This window comes from Plasmodium berghei, assembly GCF_900002375.2.
Source record: "Plasmodium berghei ANKA genome assembly, chromosome: 10".
NCBI classification, from domain to species: domain Eukaryota; phylum Apicomplexa; class Aconoidasida; order Haemosporida; family Plasmodiidae; genus Plasmodium; species Plasmodium berghei.
In genome coordinates this window covers 255,323-280,031 of record NC_036168.2, presented here as the reverse complement: position 1 = coordinate 280,031, position 24,709 = coordinate 255,323, and the positions used below count along the sequence as shown (strand labels likewise).

Sequence of the window (24,709 nt, the reverse complement as noted above, 5' to 3'; positions counted from 1 at the left end):
AGCACATATGTGTGTATATGGATGTGCGTGTAATAAATGTCTACATATATGAGGGCAAACCAACATCATTTATTTTGCACAATTGTCTATATACACGTGTGTGGATGTGCACGAATACCTCAACAAGGTATTGTGCTTTGATTATGTTTATATATTATTATTATTTAATTTATTTGTGAACACTCTTTCACGTATATACATATGTATACAATTTTGTATGCATTTGCACATGGGTGTACTAAACGCATTCAATGTATTTAAAAAAATAATAAAACAAAGAGCAAGCGGATAACAATACAACGCTCTTTATCATATAAAAATGAAGCAAACAAAGAAAAAGTAGAAATCATAAAATACCAATCAAATTAACAAAATAAAACTGTTACTAAAAAAAAACGAAACAATCTTGGAATGGGCAAAAAAAATTATTACATTTAAAAATCAGCGTGGAAACGGTTATATTTATATATTAGGAAATATTTAGAAATTTTCTAATCGATTGATAACATATCCTTTAAAATGTGTAGCATTGTTAAAATGCACTCACTACATATGCACATAAATATTTCATTTGTGTTTTTAAAAAAATTATATTCCCTTTTTTTTATATGAAAATATTCAAACATTTTAAAAATATTAAAAAAATATAATAAAAAAAATGTATAATATAATAGTATATTACATTAAATATACAAATGTATACAGAAAAAAAATAAATAAAAATGTATGCATATGCGCATCATATATTAAAAGTTTAAAAAGAATTTGTTCACAGTATGTTAAAATGTGTATAATAAACACTGTTCTGAAAAAAATATGCACTCTCGAAAACAAATATTAGAATTACAATTTTTTTTAAGGATTATATAAATTTATGTGTATCCGTATTTTTATAAATACAATTTTACTAAAAAAAATGTTAAAAATGTATTAAATGAAGATGGGGTATTTTTTTTTCAGATTAAATTAATTGCTGTAATTTTATTTGATAAATTTGTTTTTAAAGAAAACAATATTTTATATTTTTTGTATGTGCACTTATGTGTTCCATATATACACAATACGTATAAAAAATGCTATACGTATATCTTCATTTGAAATACATTATATGTATAAAAATTATAATACCCTAAAAGGCTTGACCGTATAAATTCTCATATAACATATACCGAACATTAAGAAAATATTTTTCTTAGGTGCTGATGCAGGTTTTTGTATAATAATATAAAAATGGCATCTATATATTATTTAATGTAAAGGCAATAATTTTTTTTAACTAATTTATAAATTTATTACTTTGCATATATACCTGTTAACTTACATAAAATATTTTTAGGGTTAAATATTTTAAGAAATCCTCTATAAAAAACAAAGTAATGCTGGTTATATATGCGTACTAATTTTGCTATATATATGTGCTATATATGCATATATATTATATTCACACAATCCAGGCTTTATTTAACGCTACAAGTTGCTAATTATTATATTTAAAAATTAGATATAGAAAACATAGGATGACAAAAATAAGTAATAATTTGTAATTATTTCATGCTTTAGTCTAGTATTTTGTATTTAATATATAAATGAGAAAAGGGGAATTTTTTGTTTTTTTTATTTCCATTTTTCGATTTTTTTTTTTATTATATATTTTTTTAAGTTTACAAAACCAAAGGTAGCTATATGTACATTGTTATCTCCGAATTTAATTTTATTTATTTATTTATTACTTTTTAATTAATGTATTTAATAGCCCTTTTAGTAGTGTAATTTACATGTACATACGGGAATAATTTGTATAGTATGGAATTTGATCACATTTGCGCATTTTTGTTTTGTTTACACCTGCTATATTGTTTATCAAACTTAAAGAAATGTCATTATGAAAAGGAGTCAAAAAAATTGTATAGGATTAAGTAATTGCTCGTTTGACCAATTTAAAAGTAATTAAAAATAAGCCCATGATTTATTTATTTTAATTGATTAATGTTAAGAAGGAATTTGTAGCTATGAAGGAAAAAAATAATTTTATACATATTTTTCCTTCTTATTTATATGTGTATACACATCCATGCATATTTCTACAGAATTATTTATTTGTTTATTTCTTTATTTTTTCAATGTCTTTTTTAGAAGGGGTTGAATTTCTGAGAGAAACCGATGCAATATTAGACGATGACATATTTATAATATTAAAAAGAGTTTGTTCTTTTTTTTTTTTTTGTTTTAAGAATGATGATTTTGAATATTTATTAAAATGCTTTGATAAAGGGAACAAAGAGGGAAGTAAGCCGATTATCAATAGTAACAAAAGTTGGATTGACAATAATAGTACCTGTAGTAAAAATAATGTCTTGGATTTAAAAAACGACGAGATATATTGGGATTATAAATTTAGCAAAGGCGATTTTATAATAATTAAAAATATTAATAGATTGTTACTGAATAAATTAGTTGATAACTATGTTGGGTATTCTTGGTTATGCTTAATAGTATCAGAATATATGAACAATTTAGATATGTTTACTAATAATTTGTGTGATAATGAAAAAAAAGAAAAGGAAGATGAAGAAAATGAAATATGGTTTAAATATCAAATTTATAAAAATTTCAAACAAATTGAAGAACTAAATCAAATTAGTAAAATAGAATATAAGAATATACAAAATAATCCAGAGAAACACAAAGAAGAAGAATTGAATAATAGAAAGACAAATTATGTAAATTATCTGTACTGCTATTATGGAAATATTTTTTCGTCCTCATGTTATGATAACAAAAATAGAGACAGCCTTTCTATTTCCAATACTAACCACAATATTAGTAATTCCTATGATGGCCCTATTAATAATAATCCAGATATTTTTTATTTAGACGATCCGAATGACCGGTTTAACTGGGTTATGAGTAGCGACAATGATAATGATGATGAGTTAGTTAAAAGTATCTCGAAATCTGAAAAAGGGCATATATACAATAATTATTATAAACCCTCTTTTGATTACGAAGAAAATAAACTTGAGAATGAAAACTTTAATAATATATTGTATAGCAATAAAATGTATAATAATGCAGAAAAAGAAAAAAAAAGAAAATTAATTGGAAATAAAATTAATCAAAATAAACAAAAAGAAAGGGCGGGTAATTTCGAAATATATAAAAATAAAAACTATAGTAATGAAAGGGAAGTGGAAACTGGTTCTTATATCTGCTCAAATGAAAATGATGAAATAAATGAATTTTCGGATGGAAATCCGGAATTAGGGCAAAGTGTAAATTTTTCTGAAAATTTTATGCAACCACATCAAGAATATTCAGGAAAAAAATATATTAGAAAATATAAAAGTGAAGAGCGAATTGAAAAAGAGGGTGATGTATCAGATGAAGACGCGGAATCTGATGGTGATGCAAGATCAGATGAAGATGGTGGATCAGAAATATACCATAGTAGAAACAGTGATGATAGTGGAAATGATCATGATGACGAGAGTTTGCATTATTTGTATAAAGCCTTATGTGATTATTTATCCACAAAATATGAAACTAATAAATTGCAAAAATATATGGACGAATATAGAGATACACATTCATGGAAACCTCCACCATTTTATTGGAAAATTTTGAAAAATAAATATGTTGCAAAAGAAGTATTAAAATTATATGAAGATCGACATTTAGATCCATTTTTATCCTGTTTATACGAAGACTTTGTAAATAGATATTATTTTGAGCTTAAGGGGAGTAATAATAATAGTAGTAATAGCAATGGATATGGTAATAATAGTAACAATTCTAGTGGGAATAATGATAGTAATAGTATAACTACATATACAAGTAATTTCAACGTATTCACATTACGTATTAGTGAAGAAATATGTAAATTTTTATTATTAAAAGAACCAGAAGAAGACGAAGAAGTATTAAATATATGTAAAAATATATGTATTAGTGAAAATTCATATATATATACACAACTAATATTAGAATATATATATAGAAATAATAATGATAATAGTATGAGGAGATTATCACAATATTTATGTCTTTATATTATTTATAATGATATAAATATACATAATATATGTAATAACTATTTTCATAATGTTATAGAAAATGAAGTTAGTATTTCTTATCTTATATTTAAAATTAATAATTTACATAATTATACATCATTATATAATACATTTAAAAATATATATATGACGAGAAATAAGGGTTTTATGAATATTAATAATACTGAAATTGTTAATTTACATAATAACATACTACAAGTACTACGAATATTTAATGGTAATAAGTTGTTATTATTTGATTCAACATATTTATTAGATAATAATAATTCTGGATATAAATCAGGACGGAAAAAAACTGCGATAAATAAATCACCCAATCACAATAAAGACGATGATGGCACAAGTGAAGTTTATTCTCATAGTGTAAGTGTCTTTGATTATAATTCGAACTTTTCAAATAAAAATAGAAGCAATCTGGAAGATGAAAATAACAGAAATCGTTTTGGTAGTGAATCCGAGATAAATGTCGAAGAAGTGGTAAGCTCTGAGATGAGTAGTAGTGCAAGAATGAGTGGAGAAATTATCGATTCAGAAGTGGGTAAAGAAGCAATAAATGGTGATGAAATAGTTAGTAGCGTAGAAATGAGCGGTTTTACAAGCCAGTATGGGGATGAAAATACAGAATCTAATGGTAGTAGCGCTTTAAAGGAAAAAGTAAGCAAAATGGCAGCGGATTTTAGCAGTTGTAAAAACGGGAATACAGCAATTTCTAGTTTAGTTGATTCAGAAGAATTGCTATTTGGAAGAATTGAGGATATCAATAATAACATAATTGATGAAAAAATAAATCAAAATATTCCAAGATTAAACAAAATAAAAAGCGACGTTAGTGAATTTTTATTGCCGTCAGCATCTCAATTTGGAAATAGGGATTATAGACATAATAAAGAATTTTTACGAATTAATATATATGCAGAAAAAATCCCTTTAATACATTTGAGAGATATATTTTTTCTGAACAATATTATAAACATATATGCTACTAATAATGAGTTATTTAATAACAATATGTATAAAATATATGGAAGAGTTCTTATATTTTTAACTACTTATTCTCCATATGAATATGTATATAATCATTATTATTCTAGCTTTTTTAAAGGGAAAAAAAATTCATTCAAAAAATATTCGACTTCTTATTTTAACATTTATGATGACACAATATCTATTATTGATGAAGATGAAAACAGTGAAACATATGAAGAAGGCAGTGCATCCTATAATACTGAAAGTGAGAATACGCAAATTACCAGCGATTATGGTAAAGGAATAAAAATAAGTGATGAGGAAGGGCCAGATGATGATAGAATTCATTCTTTGGGTAAAGACAATTCTGAAATAGAAAAAAAGAGCAAACGAAAATTCAAAGAATTTTCAGAAATAAAAAACAACCAAGAATCAAAAAAACATAAATTAAAAAATAGTGATACGAAAGAAGATGGAAAAGATGTATGTGTTAATGAAGAGAAAGAAGTAAGACAAACTGATAAAAATAAAGAATTAGTATTAAAGATATCGAATGATAATAATAGCAAAATTTTGGAGGACGATAATATAAGCAGAAGAATTACTATCGGTAATACTTATAATAAAATGAATGATACCGTAAAAGAAGATACTATAAAACCAAGACTAAATAATGAAGAAAATGGGAATGATAAAAAAGCACCTAGCGAAAATAGTGTAGTAAAAAACAGTATAACAGAAAATATGCTAAAAGATAAAAACAGTTGCATAAATGCAAACGATTTGTTTGAATTAAGAACAGAAGTAATGTCTTGTGATGAAGTAAAAAGTCACATATTTAAAAATGTAAAAAGTAAAAAGAAATTAAAAGTTAATAAAATGAATAAAAAAAAAAAACATTATTTTTATAAATTATTTTATAAATTTAGATTAACTTATAACAATTTTATAAAATTTGTACAAACAGAAATATTCCATATATATAATATTATGCATAATAATACTTATTCGGATTCAACAAAAGATAAATTATTACTTGGGAAAATAAACAGTAATTTATCAGCATCAATAATATATAAATATGTTTATAATAATATCTATAAGCATATTAATTCAAATGAAGTCAATTTGATATATACAAAGTTTATTATTCTCAAACATATTGTTGATAAGTACCCACAAAAGAGATTCTTAACTTTGTATTTTTTCAAGTAAGATACGAAACATGGAAAATAGTAAAACGAAAATTGCTATGTCTTGTGTATACACATATATGTTATTATGTCCATTTAACACGTCTTATTTTTTTCTTTTTTCATTGACAGGGAGCTGTACATATTCATAATCGAAAAAGAAAAAACGTTACAAGAGTTTTCAGAACTACGTGAAAACATAATTTTGTTTTTTGTGTATATGATCAGATTTGAGAATATGTTTTTCTATGTTATTAGTGTAATTAAGAAAATGGTAAGTGTCTGCCACAAATTATTCATACATAAAAATGTAAATAAAATCTGAGGTTTTCAATATGATAAAAACAAATATGCACATGTGCATATAGCTTTCTCTTATAAAAAATATCCATCTTTTTGGAAAAAAATACCTTCTTTTTCTTTCGTATAGATATATTTGCTAGATAAATCCTTGATACGACTATTTATAGTAAAAACATTAACATATTGTGCCCCTCCGTATAACTTTAAATTTTGCAAGTATATCCTAAATTTTATTTATTTGGTGCTCAAAAAAGGTACGTATAGTTTATTTTGTCACGAAAATTTTGAAGTGTTGAAAAATGACTTAACATGAAAACTGTTACATAAATATAATTTTAATTATTTTTTCAGAAGGAATATACTATAAAAACGAATTTAAAAAGGTGATAAACAAATTTTTGGACGATGTCGAACAGGTGCATGAAATGTACCAAAGTTCGAAGACTAAGGAAGTAAAAACTAAAAAGAAATATTATTAATATACGTTTTTTAAATTTTCATAATATGTACAAGTATACATGAATTTATGTATTCACTTTTTCTTCCTCTTTGCAGCTCATCAATTTAAGCAATTATATTAAGGAGCAAATGGCAAAATCAGAAAGGGAAATATAGAATTGTGGCAATTCATTTTTTGCTATCTTTTGACTTAAAAGTTATTTTCTTTCTTCGTCCTTTTATTTTCCCATTATATGGTTATTCCATAAGCCATTTTCCCCTTTATAATTTAATTAATTAGTATAAGTATTTATATTTTTTTTAATATACGTGCATAAATACAAATTTATACGCGCTGTAATTAAGCATCACCACATTGTGAAAGCTGTCATAAAGGCGATTATAAATATTATTGCCTAATCCGTTATCGTTATTAATTTTGGACGATTCACGGCTTCTCGTACTTTACATTACATGCGTAAATATGCATACACATATTTTTTTCGACACCCCTGATCTGCGACCGCGAGATAGTTATTATTTTAATAACATATCCAGAATCTTATATTTTTAATGCGCCTTTTTTTTGTAATAATTTGATGCAATTATATTTATACTATGCCTATAAAATGGGCATCCATGAGTCTTTAATATTAATTTGTTTTATCTCGATTTTATTATATTTTTTGCCTCTTAATTGTGCAATTTTTTAATACTAGCATTACGCTAATTTTTTAACAATACATAATTTTATGAATTAATTTTAATTAATTTAAAAACGTGCACAATGTTTTTTAAAAATTATGATATATTTTTTAATTTTTTTTATTAATTTTATATTTTTTACGAATTATAACTGCCCCCTGATAAGACACGGTATATAACTTTATTTCATTGAGATATGCACAAATTCATTTGTATTTATTTGAGGGGTTTGTGCTATATGTCCAAATTAAGTTAAAAATGGAATGTGTATTTAAATTGCCTTTATTTTTGTAAATGTTAAAGAATTGTATTTTTTTATTTTTTTTTGCAAAATTATAATTCTCAGCAAGTAGCGGAATATATAAGCTTCTATTTACAAGTGTTGTAGCTTTAAATTTAATTTACTTTATTTTTTGGTGTTCTTTACAATCGATTTTTTTATTTCGTATATTTCTTCAATAAGTATCAACCTTTTTTATTTTTAATTCCAAGTTTATCTTTCTAGTTGGTATTATTCCAGTTTCCAAAGTCAATATGATGATTTATTTTTTTATCACTACTATCCCATGAAATTTCTTCACCATCCTTAGGATTGAAAATATGTTTACATTGTTTTTCATCTTTTGCATAAATATTATTACAATTTGTTTGTTGTTTCCATTGATATTGTTCGTCAAAAGTTCTATCACTATTATTACTATTTACTTCTTTGGCTATCCAATCAGGTATTGTATCATCATTATACGAAAATTCGCTGTTATCGTTTCTATTATTTGTAAACGTGTCCCAACTATCATCTTCAGTTTGTTCAATAAAATTTTTGTTCCTTTTATTATATTGCGCATCTTGAATATTATTATTATTATTGTAATAGCTTATAAACTCCCAAAATGTGTTACTATTTATTTTATTTTGGTCATCCTTATTTGTGCATTCTAAGAAAGCGAAATCATCCATATTGGATATGCTGAACCGTTTTGTTTTATTCTTTAAACTATTTTCTCTATCATTTATTTTTTCTAGATTTAAATTGTGGCAAATGTTTAATAATTCATTATTTTTTGTTCTCATGTTAGCCATAGAAGTGGGGTTGTTGCCGTTACCCTTGTAGAATGTACAATTAGTTTCGTCTATATCAATGTCATCTTTTATTTTCTGTTTATTTCTTATATTTGTGTGTTTATATTTTCCCATTTCTATAGCTTGATTGAACTGAGGTGAGAAGTTCAAATTTTCATCCGCATAGTGCATATTCATTGGTAATTCATTTTGAAACGTCTCATAACATGATAAATTATCATATATTTTATTAATTTTTTTGCAAATAACAGTATTTCCATATTTATTGTTTTCATCATCATCATCATAGTTTCTTATTCTACTTTTATCATTTATATTATCATTGTCAGTTAATATCATGTCACAATATTGAATCTTTGAAAATTGTTCATTATTTAAATTTTGAAAGATTGTATGATTATTTTCATGTTCGTTATTTTTTTTGTTATAATTTTCATGGAATATATAATTTTCTGATAAATGTTCTCCAATTTTGTTGGCCTGACTTGTAATATTTTCATTCACCTTTTCATTTTTTTTATTATAAATATTATCATTCTTACTTTTAATTTTATATTCATTATTTTGTGCGTGTAAATCCGAATTATTAGTATTAGATAGTTTGGCAAAAGAAGCTTTTTTATTTTTTGGGTGTTGTGTATTTAATACATCATAATCTGTTGCATTTTTTGAAATATTTGAGAAATATGAATTTGTTTCATTTTGTTTTTCTTCATCATTTTTTCCAAGTATATTGTTAACTAAATCAGGAATAAATATTGATAAAAGTTTTTTTTCATTTGTTGATTTGGGGGAATTGAGATTTCTATATACTTTATTTTCTTTTTCACCCCTTTTTAAAGTAGAAGGAATATAATGCCTATTATTATAGTTTTTATTATCACTAATACTACCCTCATTATCTGTTTTTTTAATTTTTTGAGAAGATTGATTAAAATTTGTCTTCTCTAAGCTTCTATATAAGTCCCAATTAAACATACCACATTGATAGTTATCAGCATTATTTTTATGTCTAAAATTGCTGAATTTTTCCTTAGTAATTTTGGCATTGTCATCAGAAATTATGTTTGTTTCTCCTCTCAATGGGATAGTATTATTTTCAAATGAGTCATCTATTTCGTTTTCTTTTTTTTCATTACAACTATTTAAAGAAAAACCTTGAACGTTTTTTGTTTTATTAAAATTGAAGTTATTTGAATATATGTCTAGTAGTAAGTTGTGGTTAATATCATTACTATTTTTATGTATTTTTTTTTTATTTCGTTGATTTTCTGGTTTTTGTAAATCTGGCCAATTATTATTAAAATCATTTATTTTTTCTGTATCTATTAATATAGAGCTCAAATTATTTTCTTCATCAGTTTTATCTTCACTACTACTACTGCTTGTAGTCCTTTTAATAATATCACATTTCGTGATAATTTTTTGAGGATCAATTGTTTCATTGCAAATATTGTAATTTTTGTTATTAATAGAATATGGGTCACTACTTATTCTTCTTACTTCATCATATATTACGCGATCCATCGTATTATTTTTAGAATTTCGACTATTAATAGTATTGTGCTTTTGTGACAAATTTTTACAAAATGGGGGAAATGAATGCATAGGCATGTCTTTGCTTAAAAATTTAGTAGATATATCATCTCTTATTTTGGGTTTATTAGTAGCATTGTTTTTTTGAAAAAAGGAGCTTAAATTATCATAAATTTGAGTATTATTTGCGCTATGTTTGTGATATTCCTTTTGGTCTATATATCTAATAGATGGTTTGTTACTTTCGAATTTATTATACACATAGGAAATATTTCTATTCTTTTCTATTTCTTCGTTTGTTTTATTTCCCCTTTTTACGTTTACTTCATCATTTATGTCCACTTTAAGATCATTTTCTTTTTTATTTCTAACTGATTCTTTATTTTCTACATTAACTTGATTTTGTGAATATAAGGAGTAGCATTTTATTTTACATTCACAATTAGCCTTTCCAGTATATAGAATTTTCTTTTTAATTTTTTTTAAAATGTTTTGTCCATGATTATATAATTCTATATGTTTTATTATTTTAACAATACTAAGACAAATATATTTGCATCTTAAACAATTAAAATATTTATCTTTTTTTAACACATCTAATTGTTTAACTCGATGATTCTCCTTTATAATATGGCGCTCAAAAATATGAGCGCATGTGAATACTAGCAGGCATATATTGCATTTATAGACAAATATTTTTTCTTTTACTAATTCAATGCAATTATCATTTTTTTTGTTTTCTGCATTATCACTACTGGCATTATTTTGATAATATCCTGAATCTTTAAGATCAATATTCATCTTTTTTATCGTGATATAGCTAGCTATGCTATTTATTTGTACCACTAGAATATCCGTGTTTATAATTTTTATATGTTATGTATATTGTATGAATAATGCACATGTGTAATGATTCGAAATATACTCGGCTTTAAAAATATATCTATTATGAAATAAAAATGAATAACAAATAAACAAATGGATAAACAATCAAAGAACAAAACGATAAAGAGTCAACAAATGAAAGAAACAAAAAAAAGTAAAAGAGGTAAAAAAATGGCTATATATATGTATATAAAATGATGTATTTGTTATATTGAGGAATAAAATAGTTTTCATTAACATGCAAATATATAATTATATGAATATTGATAAAATTTATTTTTTTTAAACAAAATTTGCTCAAATATATTTAATTTGGCAAATAGGAGAAAATATATATAATAACAAAAGAGAAAAAATGAACTATTTTGAGGATGATTTTAATTTAATATATATGTGTATATAATGAAAATATTGGGCATTTGTGTTTTTTTTCCTTTTTGATTTTGATTAGATGTATATGGAAAGACATACTTACACATATACACATGTACTTTTTAAAAGCCATATATTAATATAATAAATTAAATAAGACTTTTATAATATTGTGGTTATATCAAAATGGCTATTTATATGTGCACATGTTCATAATGCTTATTTATCATCATAATGTGATGTCTTATATGTATAATATTTTTCCTATATATAATTTAGACGCATTTATAAATGTCCTCAATTGTAAAATTTACGATTTGTAAATTTTTATTTATATTGAAATTTTTTAAGAAATTTGGAAGAAAAAATAAAAAAATACAACAGATCTGTTCGAGAATCAAAATTGGTATTATTTTAAAATGTGCATGCATATATAAAATTGAAAACAAGTATAAACAAATAATTGAACTTATTATAAAAATGGAGAAATGTTTTTACGATTATTGGCTTTATATTTCGCAATAAAGCTTAAAATAAAAAAACAAATCAAATAAAACTCAGCAAAATTTGAATGTAAAAAAACGCTTACAAAGAATAGTCCATACATATACTATTATATACGAGTTTATGTATTTTCGTAAGCATTTCAACAAAGACCCTAAATATGCAACGTCTGTTTTATTTGAAAAACAAAACAGGTGATGAATTACTAACTTTTTAACAAGGATATTATAATTTATAGTGTCTGAATTTTATCGCATTTAGCGTTTTTTTTCATTTTATTTTATAAAAATATTTTTAAAAAAATTTTATTTTTATTTAGTTGGTATATGTTGTATGCTTAATAAATATCACTTATTAATTATTTAAAATATTAAAAATTACCAAAAAAAATAAAGGTAAAAAATAACATATGGATGCACTACATACATATGTAGGTATATATGTCAAATAAACTGTAGTTATGGTATTTAACTATATGTATATATTTAATTTGAAATAAATGTATCGAACAATGAATAAATTTAGGTGAAATTGCAACTAAGGTAATAAAAAACAATGTAATTCATATAAAAGGAAACTCGAAGGGCTTGGAAAATTTTGAAAAGAAAGACAAAAATCTTAGTAGGCGCATATGCGAATTCTTGTATACAAATATGTGAGTAGAAAAAATCTTCAAACACATCAACGATTAAAATAGTGGTAGGTTGAGAATAGGATTGCGCATGTTGGCACTATTTTAACCAATCTTGGGCAAATGCCAATGTAAAATCCTTTCATTCCATTTTTTTTTAAAATTAATTTTGCAACAGAAAAAATATTATAATTATAATTATTGGTTAACTTAAAATAGTTATAATATTTATAACTATAAGTATTTGATCCATACTTACTTGCCCCATATTTATAATATATAGATCTATGATTATTATGAGCGTAATTGCTTACTTTAACATCCCATAAATATCTATTATTATATATATTATTTTGAAAAATACTATAAAAATTATTTATTTTATGTCTTTGACTAAAATCATAATTCTTAATTTTTTTATAATCAAAATCATTTTTATGTATAATATCAATGCATCTCGCTTGCATATTTGTTTTTATTATATCTAATGGGTGTGTTATAAATGTAGTTATAGTACTACTTAAGCATGCACATAAAAATGGGTATACAAATTTTTTAATATAATTTTTTCGATTTTCATATTCTTTATCTTTTTTTTTTATATAACTAACTAAGTATTCATTCATTGACCAATATATAGCTGAAAAGGGAATATCTCTAATAAGTGTTGATGTTATCCCTTTATATAAATTTATTTTAACTCTTTTATTTTTTTTACCTCTAAATATTTCAAATATATTTACTTTAAAATTGTTACAAACATTTGCTTGAATATTTGTTCTATATATTTCTAATGGCGATGTGATAATTATGGAAATAAATCTTGAAACAGTTGCACATAAATAATATGGAACACCTTGCTCTTTTAATTCTTCATATACATAAAAAAATAATGTATTGTTTATTACGTATAAATTTGTGGTACTAACAAGTCCTATTTTAAGGGCCCAAAATATGGAAAAATATTAACATTATGATTGAACACAGGGTAAAATAAAATGTGTACATGCACATAATAAGAAATAAAATACATTCCAAAGCTGATATAAGACATTATTTTATGATAATATATATGTTTTTTAATTACCTCTATAAACAGCTTGTATTCCATATTTATTATAAATATTTTTGAAAGTTTGATAATAAAAGGAGTTGAATTGTACAAGTTTTTCTTTATTTTTTTTTGTAATTTTGTTTACAATATACTTTTTATCAACATTAGCATTACTATTATATTGTATGTAATTTTTTATAACATCGAGGGGGGTACATATGAGGCTTACAAAAATACCTGAATTAAAAAAGAAATAATAAAACAATTAGTATTGATATATAAAAAATGAAGTATGCTCATTTATGTGAGTATTTATGCATAAATCCAAAATAAGTAACATTTTTTTGAAATTATGAAAAATAAATATGTTGTTTTATGAAAGTAAACAAAATAATGAATTTTACAGTTTGTCTTTTTGATTATAAAAATATGTAGTTGACAATTTTTGTGTATGCATATATTGTTTGTTCTTACTTGAAACGGTACTACTGTATACTATGTTTTGAAAATTAACAGTCTTTTTTTCCATTTTTGCATGAGTATTCAGAATATATTATTTCCTAACTATATGTATTATATAATTCTTTTATTTTACATTACATGAATGTAAAAATATTCTAATTTTTTTTTTATTTTGGCATTTTCTTTTTTCTATTAATCCATATTCCCCAGATTGATTTGTATATATATATATATATTATATAATATACAAACGATAAAAAAAATCAAAGTAAATAAGTCCGACAACTATTTTGTTACATGCAATTGTGTTTTCCTTCCTATTTCGTTTATAAATGAATAATAAACTCATCTAAATGGAAAATGTGACTTGGCGAATAATTTTAACAATCGCCATTAAATGATATATATATCTACATGTGGATATAGAAATTTGAATACATAATAATGCATATAATATAACTTGCTCAAAAAACGTAATATATCAATATAAAAATATATTTAAAATGTTCTGGTATATGTCGCAATACATAATTATAGCATAAAAAGTATGAATATAAGCATAAATTAATCCATACAGAAAATACACTATATAGGCTCAATCAATATTAGTGTCAATAAAAATAAGCCAAATTATAATTTAAAATTGCAAATTAAAAACTTTTACATGAAAAAGCATATATTATAAATATATATTTATTTATATTATATAAAATAAACAATAAATATGGTTTCAATTTTATGATCAAAATATTGTATAATTATAAACACGCTATTAAAACTACAAGAGAACATTTATTATAATATATATAAAAAAAATATTGTTAATACTTTTTATTATTTATTTGATAAAATATGCAATATTTTGTATTATAATATTATTTACGCTAGTATATAACGTCACATTGTTACCTTTGATTTTTTAAAGGACATATATATATAATATATACAAAACTTATTTAAGCTGATTTAAATAAATACAAAAATGTAAATGTAGCATACTATAACATATATTATTTTTATATAGAATACATTTTTTTTGAATTGCAAAGACTATTTTTTTAGATTAAAAATATTTATTGCTTTATGTTATTTTAATTTGATCGCGTTTCAAATTCAGTGTTCATTGATTTATTAAAAAATTAAACTATAACATTTTTTTAATTTAAAAAAATGATAAAAAAGTGAGTATAAATAAAATGCATATATTTTATGATTTTGAACTTTGTTCTGGTTAGTAACATGCATAAAGGCGTTACAATTCTTCATATTTTCAAAAAGATAAAAAAAATGAAATAAAGTACCTATATATATTTATGTATGGTGTATGTAACATTTATTCGGTTTGATTAAACGATTATTGTTATATAAATTGAAGAGACCAAAATAAAGAAACATGAAAATTGTATTCCAAAGGATCATACAAAAAAATGTTTATTACTTTAATACTTTTTCATATTTTACTTTTTATATATTTTCATGAAGGATATATATATAGAGAGAAAATTGGCTATATTAAATCTACACTGTGATAGTTAAGATTTGTTTATGTTTATTGTTTTTTCATTTTTTGGTATAAATTTATTACGGCATTAAAATACTGCAAAACAAAAAATAGGGGATCGAACAAATATATATACAACTATAGAGAAAATATAAACGGGATAATAATTTATAAAAAAAAAATAAATATAAAAATGCATATTATGCTAAAGAGACATATTAAAGGGATATACAACGTAAAGAATATGTTTTTAAAAAGTAATAACTTTATAAATGCCACAAAAAACTGTAATGATATTTACTTTAATGAGCAGCCCCCTTTAAATATTGACATATATTCGAAAAGTCATGGGGTTTTTTTTTTTAATGAATCATTTGTAAATTTATTTACCAAAAAGAAGGATAAAGTTATATGTGAAATGAGAAGAGACAGAGGTGGAACCGTCAGGAAGAAATTGAGTAGGGAAAAAAAGAAAACCCAGAAAAAACAAAAAAAAGAAAATACTAGAGATATACATAAATAAAAGGGGGTGAAATTATCATAAAATAAAAATATATATGTGTTACTGAAAATAAGGAATTCAAAGAAAATGTTATACAAATATGGTGTAACAAAATTGTATTAACTCTAATATATAGGACGCAAAAAAAAGAGAGTTATTTTGTGTCTGTCTGTCATTTTTGGGGATATTTTGGTACCATTAAAAAAAATTACGAAGATTTTAAATTATTATATAGGGTGCAATTATTAAAAAAAAAATTATAATAAATAATATGGCAATAGTATACTATAATGAAATACAACATATGTTGTCTAATAATACCTCTGTGTTTTTCATCCATTTATCATTATTATTGTTTTTTTAGTCTTTTTTTTAGTGTATAGTTTTAACTTTATTTTATTTTTTTTTGTATATCCAAATTTATTCTCTATTTTCATTTTCAACAAATTATGTATTAAATAAACTATTATTTATGTTTAAGAAATATACGGATGCTACAAATATTACTTGGGATGAAACACTTATACTCCCATCAAATTAGTTTTTTAATGTCATATATTCGTATACATATATGTAAGTATTTTTATTAGCATTAAATATACAGTTTATTGGTAAAACCAAATATTATAATATAAGGATGGAAAAATAATGAAATATGTAGATAAAACTTACAATTGTAGTGAGCAAAAAAGTGATACAAATTATGCTTCATCATTTCTTTTGAAATATTTTAAATTCATATATTATTTTATAAAACTGATGAACATTATTTTTTTAAATATGCTAAAGTATATTCATTGTGCATGATATAAAATAAAATAGTTAGGTATGTGTGTGCAAATGTGGTATAGGGTAAGAATACAAAAAAATGAATTAAATTGAATTAAATTAAGTTAAAAAAAAATTTTTAATGGAGTAAAAATTGAAGGCCAACAAAACTTCAAAATGAAAATAAGCAATTGAATAAAACGTAAATTAAAAAGTTAGCATGGAAGAAATAAAAATGAATACAAAAAATATGCACATGCATAAAATTGTGAGGAGAAACATTAATTATTCACAGTTGTTTGCTTTTTGCAATTGGGACAAAAGTAAATAATAGTGGATCCTTCATCAGCACTTCGAGTTTGTATATTAACAAAATAAAGAAAATCATGATCACAATCTGTGCATTTTTCATAAGTTATATTATAAGCTCCACTTTCCCCTTCCTTAAATAATTCAATATTTTTATCAAAAGTAGCAATTTTATTTTGCCAATAAGTTTTTTTATTATTATCAAATAAATACTTTTCTCTATACGAATGCAGCTCAATATAATTATTTGTATTATAATTTATATTTTCATTTATATCTAAATCTTCTATTATGTAACCACAATAAATACACTTAATAGTATTTTCACATAAAACTGGATTATTATCATCATAATTTATTTTTGACATATTAAAGCGTTTTATAAATAAATAATTATAATCATCATAATTAAATATATAACCACAATGTTTGCAAAATTGTTTCTTTTCTTTTTGTATACTTTTAATCATTATTGATTGATGAGTAATATCTGCTGAATTTTTTGTTAATCTTTCTATATCAAAATATTTTTTACCTGTTAATATTTGACATAGTTCATCATGTTCTATACTTATTTCATTATTATAATGGTCTATAAAATAATTTAAAATATCTTCTGTTGTTACATTATCAATACTAAAATTGGAATTTTTATTTTCTTTTATTTTTTTCTCTTTGTTTTTTTCAAATATGCCGCTTTCCTCCTCTTTAATATATTTTTCTCGTGTCTTTTCCTTTTTCTTTGATTTTTCTTCTATCATTTTTTTTTTTTCTTTTTTTTTTTGATCATCCATTTTATTGTTACTATTGCTTCCTTCATGTGATGAGGAATTTGAGTTATCAATATAATCACTTGTTTCCCTCTTTAAAATATTAGATTTATCTTTTTTCATTCTGTCCCTTTTATTGTTTCGTTTCGATTCAGATTCAAATTGATCATGAGCATATATAAGGGGGGATAAACTGCTCACATTTTTTTCAGAATTTTCACTTTCTTCTTCGTATTTATCATTGTAGTGATTTGCATTTTCTTTTTTTTCTTTATTTTGATTTAAATCGTCATCATTTTTATGTTTTTTTTTCATTTTGCTCCTTTTTTCCGTTTCTGAAGTCATTGTGCATATATGCCCATAAAAAAAAAAAAATATATATATATAATGATATATCTTAATTCATAATTACGATATATTTTTATATTGCTAATATGGATATTTATATATGCATATATTTTGATCTTTGTTTAATGCTATATATATACTATTCTTCCATTCTTCTTAGAAGTTTTAATTTTTTTGAATTCACATGATAACAATATTTATATATTCATTCAAACTATAAAATAAAATTTTAACGGTATAGCCATATATAATATATATATAATTAGCAAACCATAGTTTTTATATAAAGCATAAAACAATATTGATTATTATATTTTGCTCTTAAATAAAAAAACATAAAACAGCATCAAGCTAATTATAATGGAACCTTGATTTTTTATTCTATTTTATTTATTATTTTAATTTATTTCTTCTCATTTAATAGGAAGAAAAAAATGTTGTTTTATTTTACAGAAATAAAAAAAATGTTTTTTTTTGAAAAAAGAAAACATACGATTTAGTGTTGAACATATTTGTATATCATATAATAATATATATCTATGGCAAAACTGTAAAATTTAGATCGTTTAACAATAGAATGATGAAAAATAAAAATGTAATTTTTTAAGATACACATATGGACCTTTTTATAAATATATTGTTTACCAATGATTGCTGTTGTAAATTTAAGTTAGAATAAAAAATTATGAGAATTATTATCGCAATTAAATGCATATATATTTTAGTGTGCTGTGATTATATTTATTTTATAAATAACTATTTGATATGCAAAATAAATGTAACGAATTCAAAAAAATATATACAATACATTTTTTTAGTCTCATTTTATTTGTTCAAATTTTATGCATTTTTATTTTTGGTATTTTTATTATTTTTTTTTCATTAAATGGTTAATATATCAAAATTGTAACTAAATTTTAATTTGTGAATCAAGGGAAAGTAAAACAATTCATTGGGGCAAAAGTGCTGAAAAAAAGTAATCAAATCATAAACATAAGCAAATTAACGTGTTTAAAACAATACTTACTAATTTTTATATTTATTTCATTTATTTTTATTTTTTTGAAAATACACTAAGCTTAAGCTAAGTAAAATTCATGTATATCAAGAAAGAAACCCTTTAACTGCTTAAAATTCGTAAATATATTTCTACCCATATATATTTTACATATTTATGGATATACAAGTACAAGTGTGCACATATAAGTATATATTTACACAAGTACCCGAATATACGCATATTAAAAAGAATTTATATTGCCATGCATATACGGTGATTAAAAGATAGTGCTACGCTTTTCACGCTCTACATATATTTTTGTTTATGAATATTTCTTTTACTTTTTTTTTCACATTATAGATTCCACTTATAATGCATATTATTACATAAGACTCTTATGTGTATACTTATAGTCTAACAAAGGGAATAATGTGCTAAGATCTATATAAATTAGGTGTTGTTTCGATATTTTATCATTATTATATTTTTTATACTTTTAAAGCCCATGAATTCAGATATAAATGGCAATATAACTAACTTAGAAAATGATAGTTATAGAATGATCGTTTTAGTTTTAACGTTTTTGTGTGGATTTATACTCGGGTTATGTTTTAAGTGCATATCCCAAATACAAAAAAATGCATCAAAAGTAAGAGATATTTATGAAAGCATCAGTGCATGTGACAATGACTGTAAAATGGTTTTTTGTGTTAGAACAGGTAAAACATTTTTTGTTCATTATCATTTTGAGCATATAAAAAAAAAGAACCCCAAACTTTGTGATAATGCTTCTTAAATGCTCATATATATTTTTTGTTCTTTTTCAATACACTATGTTTACTCTGTTTTATTTCTAAATTTTTATTTACTTCAATTTACGCTTCCATTTATTCATAATTATTTTTTTAACCAAATTTTTCTCTTACGTTAGACATAAAAATGAACAAAGGAAAAATAGCTTCTCAATGTTGTCATGCTTGCTTGGATGTTTATGAGAAAATTTTAAAAAGAAATAGAAAACTGAAAGCTAATGAGCACTCAAAAAACGTTTTAACCTATTATGATATATGGAAAAAAAACGGCCAAAAAAAAATAGTTCTTAAAATATCAGTAATAAAAAAATTAAAAAAAATTTCATTCTACTTTTTATTTTAATGCATAAAAAATTATGTAAATATGTTTAATTTTATAGAGTTTAGAAGAAATGTATGAAATTGAAAAAAAAGCAAAAATGGATGGTTTAATTACTTCGATAATTGTTGACGCGGTAAAACGAATGCACACATTTTATCTCATATTAAAGAGGATTCATGTCGTTACCACATATATATACATGAGCATTTTGTAAATAAAAAATATATACAGGCATGCAATGCGCACACTCTTTTGTATTATTTTGTCTTCGTAGGGAAGGACACAAATCGAGCCAAACACCGAAACTGTGATTGCTATTGAACCAGGTACTTACACAAAAATAAGCAGGGTGAATTTATTATATTTATGAATAAATATATTATATGCATATATGTTTTTTTACGCTTTTGTAGTTCCTGATGAAATAGTCAATAAAATAACAGGACAACTAAAGCTACTCTAGATAATATGATATAATTCATTATGATACTTACACATTAATTGCATTTACTAGTTTAGCTTAAATGCGCGCATAGTCGTATTTTTTATATGCGTTCTATCATTTTGACACATGTATATATATATTCATATATGTTGATTTTTTTTGGAGGCACCCAATTTTAAAACATAAAAAATTTTAACTTATTTTTTTTAAATTATACAAATTGATTATTTAGATATTAAAAAGTAATGATAATTCATAAATGTATTTTTTTTAAATGAGTGCATTACACATATATATTCCTAAGGGCATATATGCATGGATAAAGTAAAATCCCCTTCCCCCCTTTGGCTGTATACTAATTTTTTTAAGAGTCATTTCTATGAGTATAATAAATAGGAACCTTATCCTTCTCTAGCAATATTTCGTTAATATGAATTTCTTTTTTTTTCGGTTTATCTTTACCAACGCTTTGATTTGTATATATTTGGTTATTTTTGTTTACTGTTTTATTTGGTAATCGTTTTATTTTCTTAGCTATTAAGATATATATACTTCCCGCATTTTTGATCAGTTTAAAAGTAATGTTAAATCCATTGTTTTTTAAAATATCCAAAGGAGATCGATTTTCATAGTATCCATATTCCCATGGAATTTTTCTATTGGGATATAAATCGAATCTTTCTAAAATATATCTAATAAATTTATTATAAATAATACCTCTTTCAACTAAAAAAAATTTTCCATTGTGTTTCATGGCTTCGTGAACTTGTTGTAAACATTCATCAACATGCTCCAATGAGCATAAGGAGAAAGATGAAATTACAGAATCAAAAGTGTCAGGTTTAAAATAACTATTTTTTATATCATTATTTATAACATATACAGGATATGGAGGGTTTATTTTTTCTATTTTTTTTTTCAACTGTTCACACATTTTTTCACTTTTTTCCACACATACTAATGTATCTATATTTTTTAAAAAATTAAAATTTCTGCCTGTCCCTGCCCCTATTTCTAATACAACTCCTCTAACTTTTCGAAAGTTTTTTTTTTTATATTTGCTAATAGATGTAATTTTTTCAACAAAATCATTTTTTTCATCATAATTTTTTGCTAAATCGTCAAATACTTTTATTCGAAAATGTTCGCTTGGTGCATCTACATTATAATCATTTAAGGGTCTATTTTTTTTGTAAATATAAAAACAACTTAACACTATTCCCCCGCTTGAAACAGTCACACCAAGCAATAGCTAAAAAACATAATAAGTAAAATAAATAGAATAAAGGATATTCGTAGGGGCGTTTAACATGAATAACCTAGAATATGAACAAATGATCTATGCATTAACACAATAATGCATACTTACGCATATATGTATGTATTTATGTAACTGTTATATATGGATGCATTTAAAGGAATAATAAACGTATGCACAATTTTATCATTTTATTTACCTTTTGAAAGGAGGAAAACGTAAACATAATTTTTTCTTCGTCTACTACTATTTCTGAAGAACTTAAAATCCAAAAAATAAATTATTTGAAAAAATAAACTTAGTAGTGTATCCCCCAAAAAATATATGAACTTTTTCCTTTGTAAATAAAAAGATTTATTCTCGCCATCGGAAATATGAACTAAATGCATATATGTTGTATAATTATTACATATTCACAAGTACAAACAATAAAGCATTATAAATGCAAGTATATGCATATATGGTTAAATTAAACTTATAATTTGATTATTCAATTTCACTGCATATTTGTTTAAATATTAATTTTCCACATATGTATTTACTTTTTATTCCTATTAAACTCATGCATATTTCCATGAAGGTTGAAAAAAATAAATAAGAAAACGAAAATTGCTAAATGTACTTTAGAGCGTTTATTCCATAATAAATGAAAAAATACAAAAATACATACTACTAACCAAAAGTATTTTGAAGAAAGAAAAAAAATATTAAATATAAATATTTGAAAGTGTGAAAAAGGTGAAGGAAAACTCAGTGAAAAAAAATTTTATGAAGATATATTAAACAATATTTTGAGAAGGGAAATAATATATAGTATAAAAATAAGTAAAATTAAAATAATGATACAAAAAAGTAATAGGCATATATAAAAAATGTGATGAAGGAAAATGTTTAAAAACAACGATAAAAAATCCAAGAATTTGCAAACTGATATACAAGTAAAGAAAGATTTAATGAAAAATATAACTAATACTATAAAATCCACGCAAAAAAAACCCAAACAAAAGGATAAAATTAATGGTAATACCAAGGATAACTCCTTTATAAATACGGAAAATGCTTTCCAAGAAAAAAACAAAATAGATGAGCTTAACAATAACTTAAACAAATGTAGTATATTTTCACCGTCTTTTTCAATAGTTAATGAGGATTTATGTTTCTCTAAAAATAGTACAAAATATAATAAATCTAAAATTTCTTGTGAAAATAATGTAATAGAAAAAACCGATAGATGCCGAAATGAAGCCAAAATATATGATAATATAATGAAAAGTATAAATAAAGGTAACAATCACATAAAAAGGAAACAAAATGAAAAAAATAAAATAATACAAAATAATATTACCAATAAGGACATGCTTAAATATGTCTTAAATAAATGCATTGAATTAAAACGTTATATAGTAGCGTACAAAATGAACTTTAAAAATGTTCTAAATGATTTATTTAATGAATATATGTTTTTAAAAAAATATATGATTTGTAATTATAATGTTTATCATAAAATAAAATTTTATCATTGTTGTAATCATTATTTAAAAAAGTTCAATAATGTATTGCTTATATTGCATACTGTTATAGAACAACATGACGAATATTTAATGTTTGAATTATATGATGAAATAAAAAACAATTTAAGGTTACAATATTACGTTGGAAGAATATTATCAAATAATTTAACATGCATCGCTTATAAAAAAGCTGTATACGTAATCATAACATGCATCTCAAGAATTCACACGCTATTAAATTGCATTCTTGTATCCGATCCTTTTAAACACACTATACCACAGATATCAAATTTGATTCGAAACATTTAAAATTTTAGACAATGAATAGCGAAAGTAAGACTCATTTATTCAAGCATTGTAAAATTGTTTTTTTTTAAACAAATTCTACGTTATGACATATGAAGTTATGAATGTATGTTTATAACGCAGTTTATTGAAACTTTGTATATATATTTTTTATATTTTCCTTTTTTTGTGGTGTTTGTATCATATCGTTAGTTTTATTATGTGCAATGTGCAATAACAAATTTGTAGACTATTTCTTTAAAAAACAAACAAGAAATTTATATTCATTTGTTTAAACTTAAAAAAATAATATAAAAGCTTTAGGAAATAAAAATAAGTTTGTATTACTGGTATTTATAAAAAAAACAAAATATAAATAAATAATTAAATAAATTTACTATATAATATGTCTATATTTTCCCTAATTATTTATTAACTCTATATAGTTATTTTCTTAAATCTATAGCGAATTTGTTAATATTGAAATATAATTTGAAAGATTATTATAAAAACATTATGAAAGTTCAGAAATTATTATTATTTTTATCTGTATTATGTTGCATATAGCTGTTTATGTGTGTGCATGTATTTTTTCATTGGCTATATATTTAAAAGTGTAACATAACAAACTAGGATTTATTTTATATCTGCATACACATATATATATATTGATAAT

At 23.1% G+C, this 24,709-nt stretch overlaps 8 protein-coding genes across 8 annotated transcripts; 4 read left to right on the top strand and 4 right to left on the bottom strand.

The window, feature by feature from the left end:
- Window positions 1-1,882: 1,882 nt before the first annotated feature.
- Window positions 1,883-7,150, top strand: PBANKA_1005300 (conserved Plasmodium protein, unknown function; the record flags this gene model as incomplete). The annotated part of the gene is made up of 6 exons (XM_034565125.1): window positions 1,883-1,943; window positions 2,134-6,250; window positions 6,365-6,506; window positions 6,663-6,789; window positions 6,887-6,987; window positions 7,091-7,150. The coding sequence occupies 6 exons, from the start codon at window positions 1,883-1,885 to the stop codon at window positions 7,148-7,150; spliced, it is 4,608 nt and encodes a 1,535-aa protein (XP_034421853.1).
- A 1,029-nt stretch (window positions 7,151-8,179) lies between these two features.
- On the bottom strand, window positions 8,180-11,095 carry PBANKA_1005200 (conserved Plasmodium protein, unknown function; the record flags this gene model as incomplete). The annotated part of the gene is made up of 1 exon (XM_034565124.1): window positions 8,180-11,095. The coding sequence occupies one exon, from the start codon at window positions 11,093-11,095 to the stop codon at window positions 8,180-8,182; it is 2,916 nt and encodes a 971-aa protein (XP_034421852.1).
- A 1,641-nt stretch (window positions 11,096-12,736) lies between these two features.
- On the bottom strand, window positions 12,737-14,269 carry PBANKA_1005100 (mitochondrial carrier protein, putative; the record flags this gene model as incomplete). Its single annotated transcript, XM_034565123.1, has 3 exons — window positions 12,737-13,620; window positions 13,774-13,977; window positions 14,215-14,269. The coding sequence occupies 3 exons, from the start codon at window positions 14,267-14,269 to the stop codon at window positions 12,737-12,739; spliced, it is 1,143 nt and encodes a 380-aa protein (XP_034421851.1).
- A 1,627-nt stretch (window positions 14,270-15,896) lies between these two features.
- On the top strand, window positions 15,897-16,226 carry PBANKA_1005000 (conserved Plasmodium protein, unknown function; the record flags this gene model as incomplete). The annotated part of the gene is made up of 1 exon (XM_034565122.1): window positions 15,897-16,226. One exon carries the CDS (start codon window positions 15,897-15,899, stop codon window positions 16,224-16,226), a length of 330 nt encoding a protein of 109 aa, XP_034421850.1.
- A 1,028-nt stretch (window positions 16,227-17,254) lies between these two features.
- On the bottom strand, window positions 17,255-18,367 carry PBANKA_1004900 (transcription factor, putative; the record flags this gene model as incomplete). The annotated part of the gene is made up of 1 exon (XM_034565121.1): window positions 17,255-18,367. One exon carries the CDS (start codon window positions 18,365-18,367, stop codon window positions 17,255-17,257), a length of 1,113 nt encoding a protein of 370 aa, XP_034421849.1.
- Window positions 18,368-19,905: 1,538 nt separating this feature from the next.
- PBANKA_1004800 (peptidyl-tRNA hydrolase 2, putative) lies at window positions 19,906-20,997 on the top strand (the record flags this gene model as incomplete). Its single annotated transcript, XM_034565120.1, has 5 exons — window positions 19,906-20,119; window positions 20,332-20,510; window positions 20,593-20,667; window positions 20,809-20,860; window positions 20,948-20,997. The coding sequence occupies 5 exons, from the start codon at window positions 19,906-19,908 to the stop codon at window positions 20,995-20,997; spliced, it is 570 nt and encodes a 189-aa protein (XP_034421848.1).
- Window positions 20,998-21,343: 346 nt separating this feature from the next.
- PBANKA_1004700 (methyltransferase, putative) lies at window positions 21,344-22,463 on the bottom strand (the record flags this gene model as incomplete). Its single annotated transcript, XM_034565118.1, has 2 exons — window positions 21,344-22,231; window positions 22,437-22,463. The coding sequence occupies 2 exons, from the start codon at window positions 22,461-22,463 to the stop codon at window positions 21,344-21,346; spliced, it is 915 nt and encodes a 304-aa protein (XP_034421847.1).
- Window positions 22,464-23,124: 661 nt separating this feature from the next.
- PBANKA_1004600 (conserved Plasmodium protein, unknown function) lies at window positions 23,125-24,057 on the top strand (the record flags this gene model as incomplete). Its single annotated transcript, XM_034565117.1, has 1 exon — window positions 23,125-24,057. The coding sequence occupies one exon, from the start codon at window positions 23,125-23,127 to the stop codon at window positions 24,055-24,057; it is 933 nt and encodes a 310-aa protein (XP_034421846.1).
- Between the last annotated feature and the right edge of the window lie 652 nt (window positions 24,058-24,709).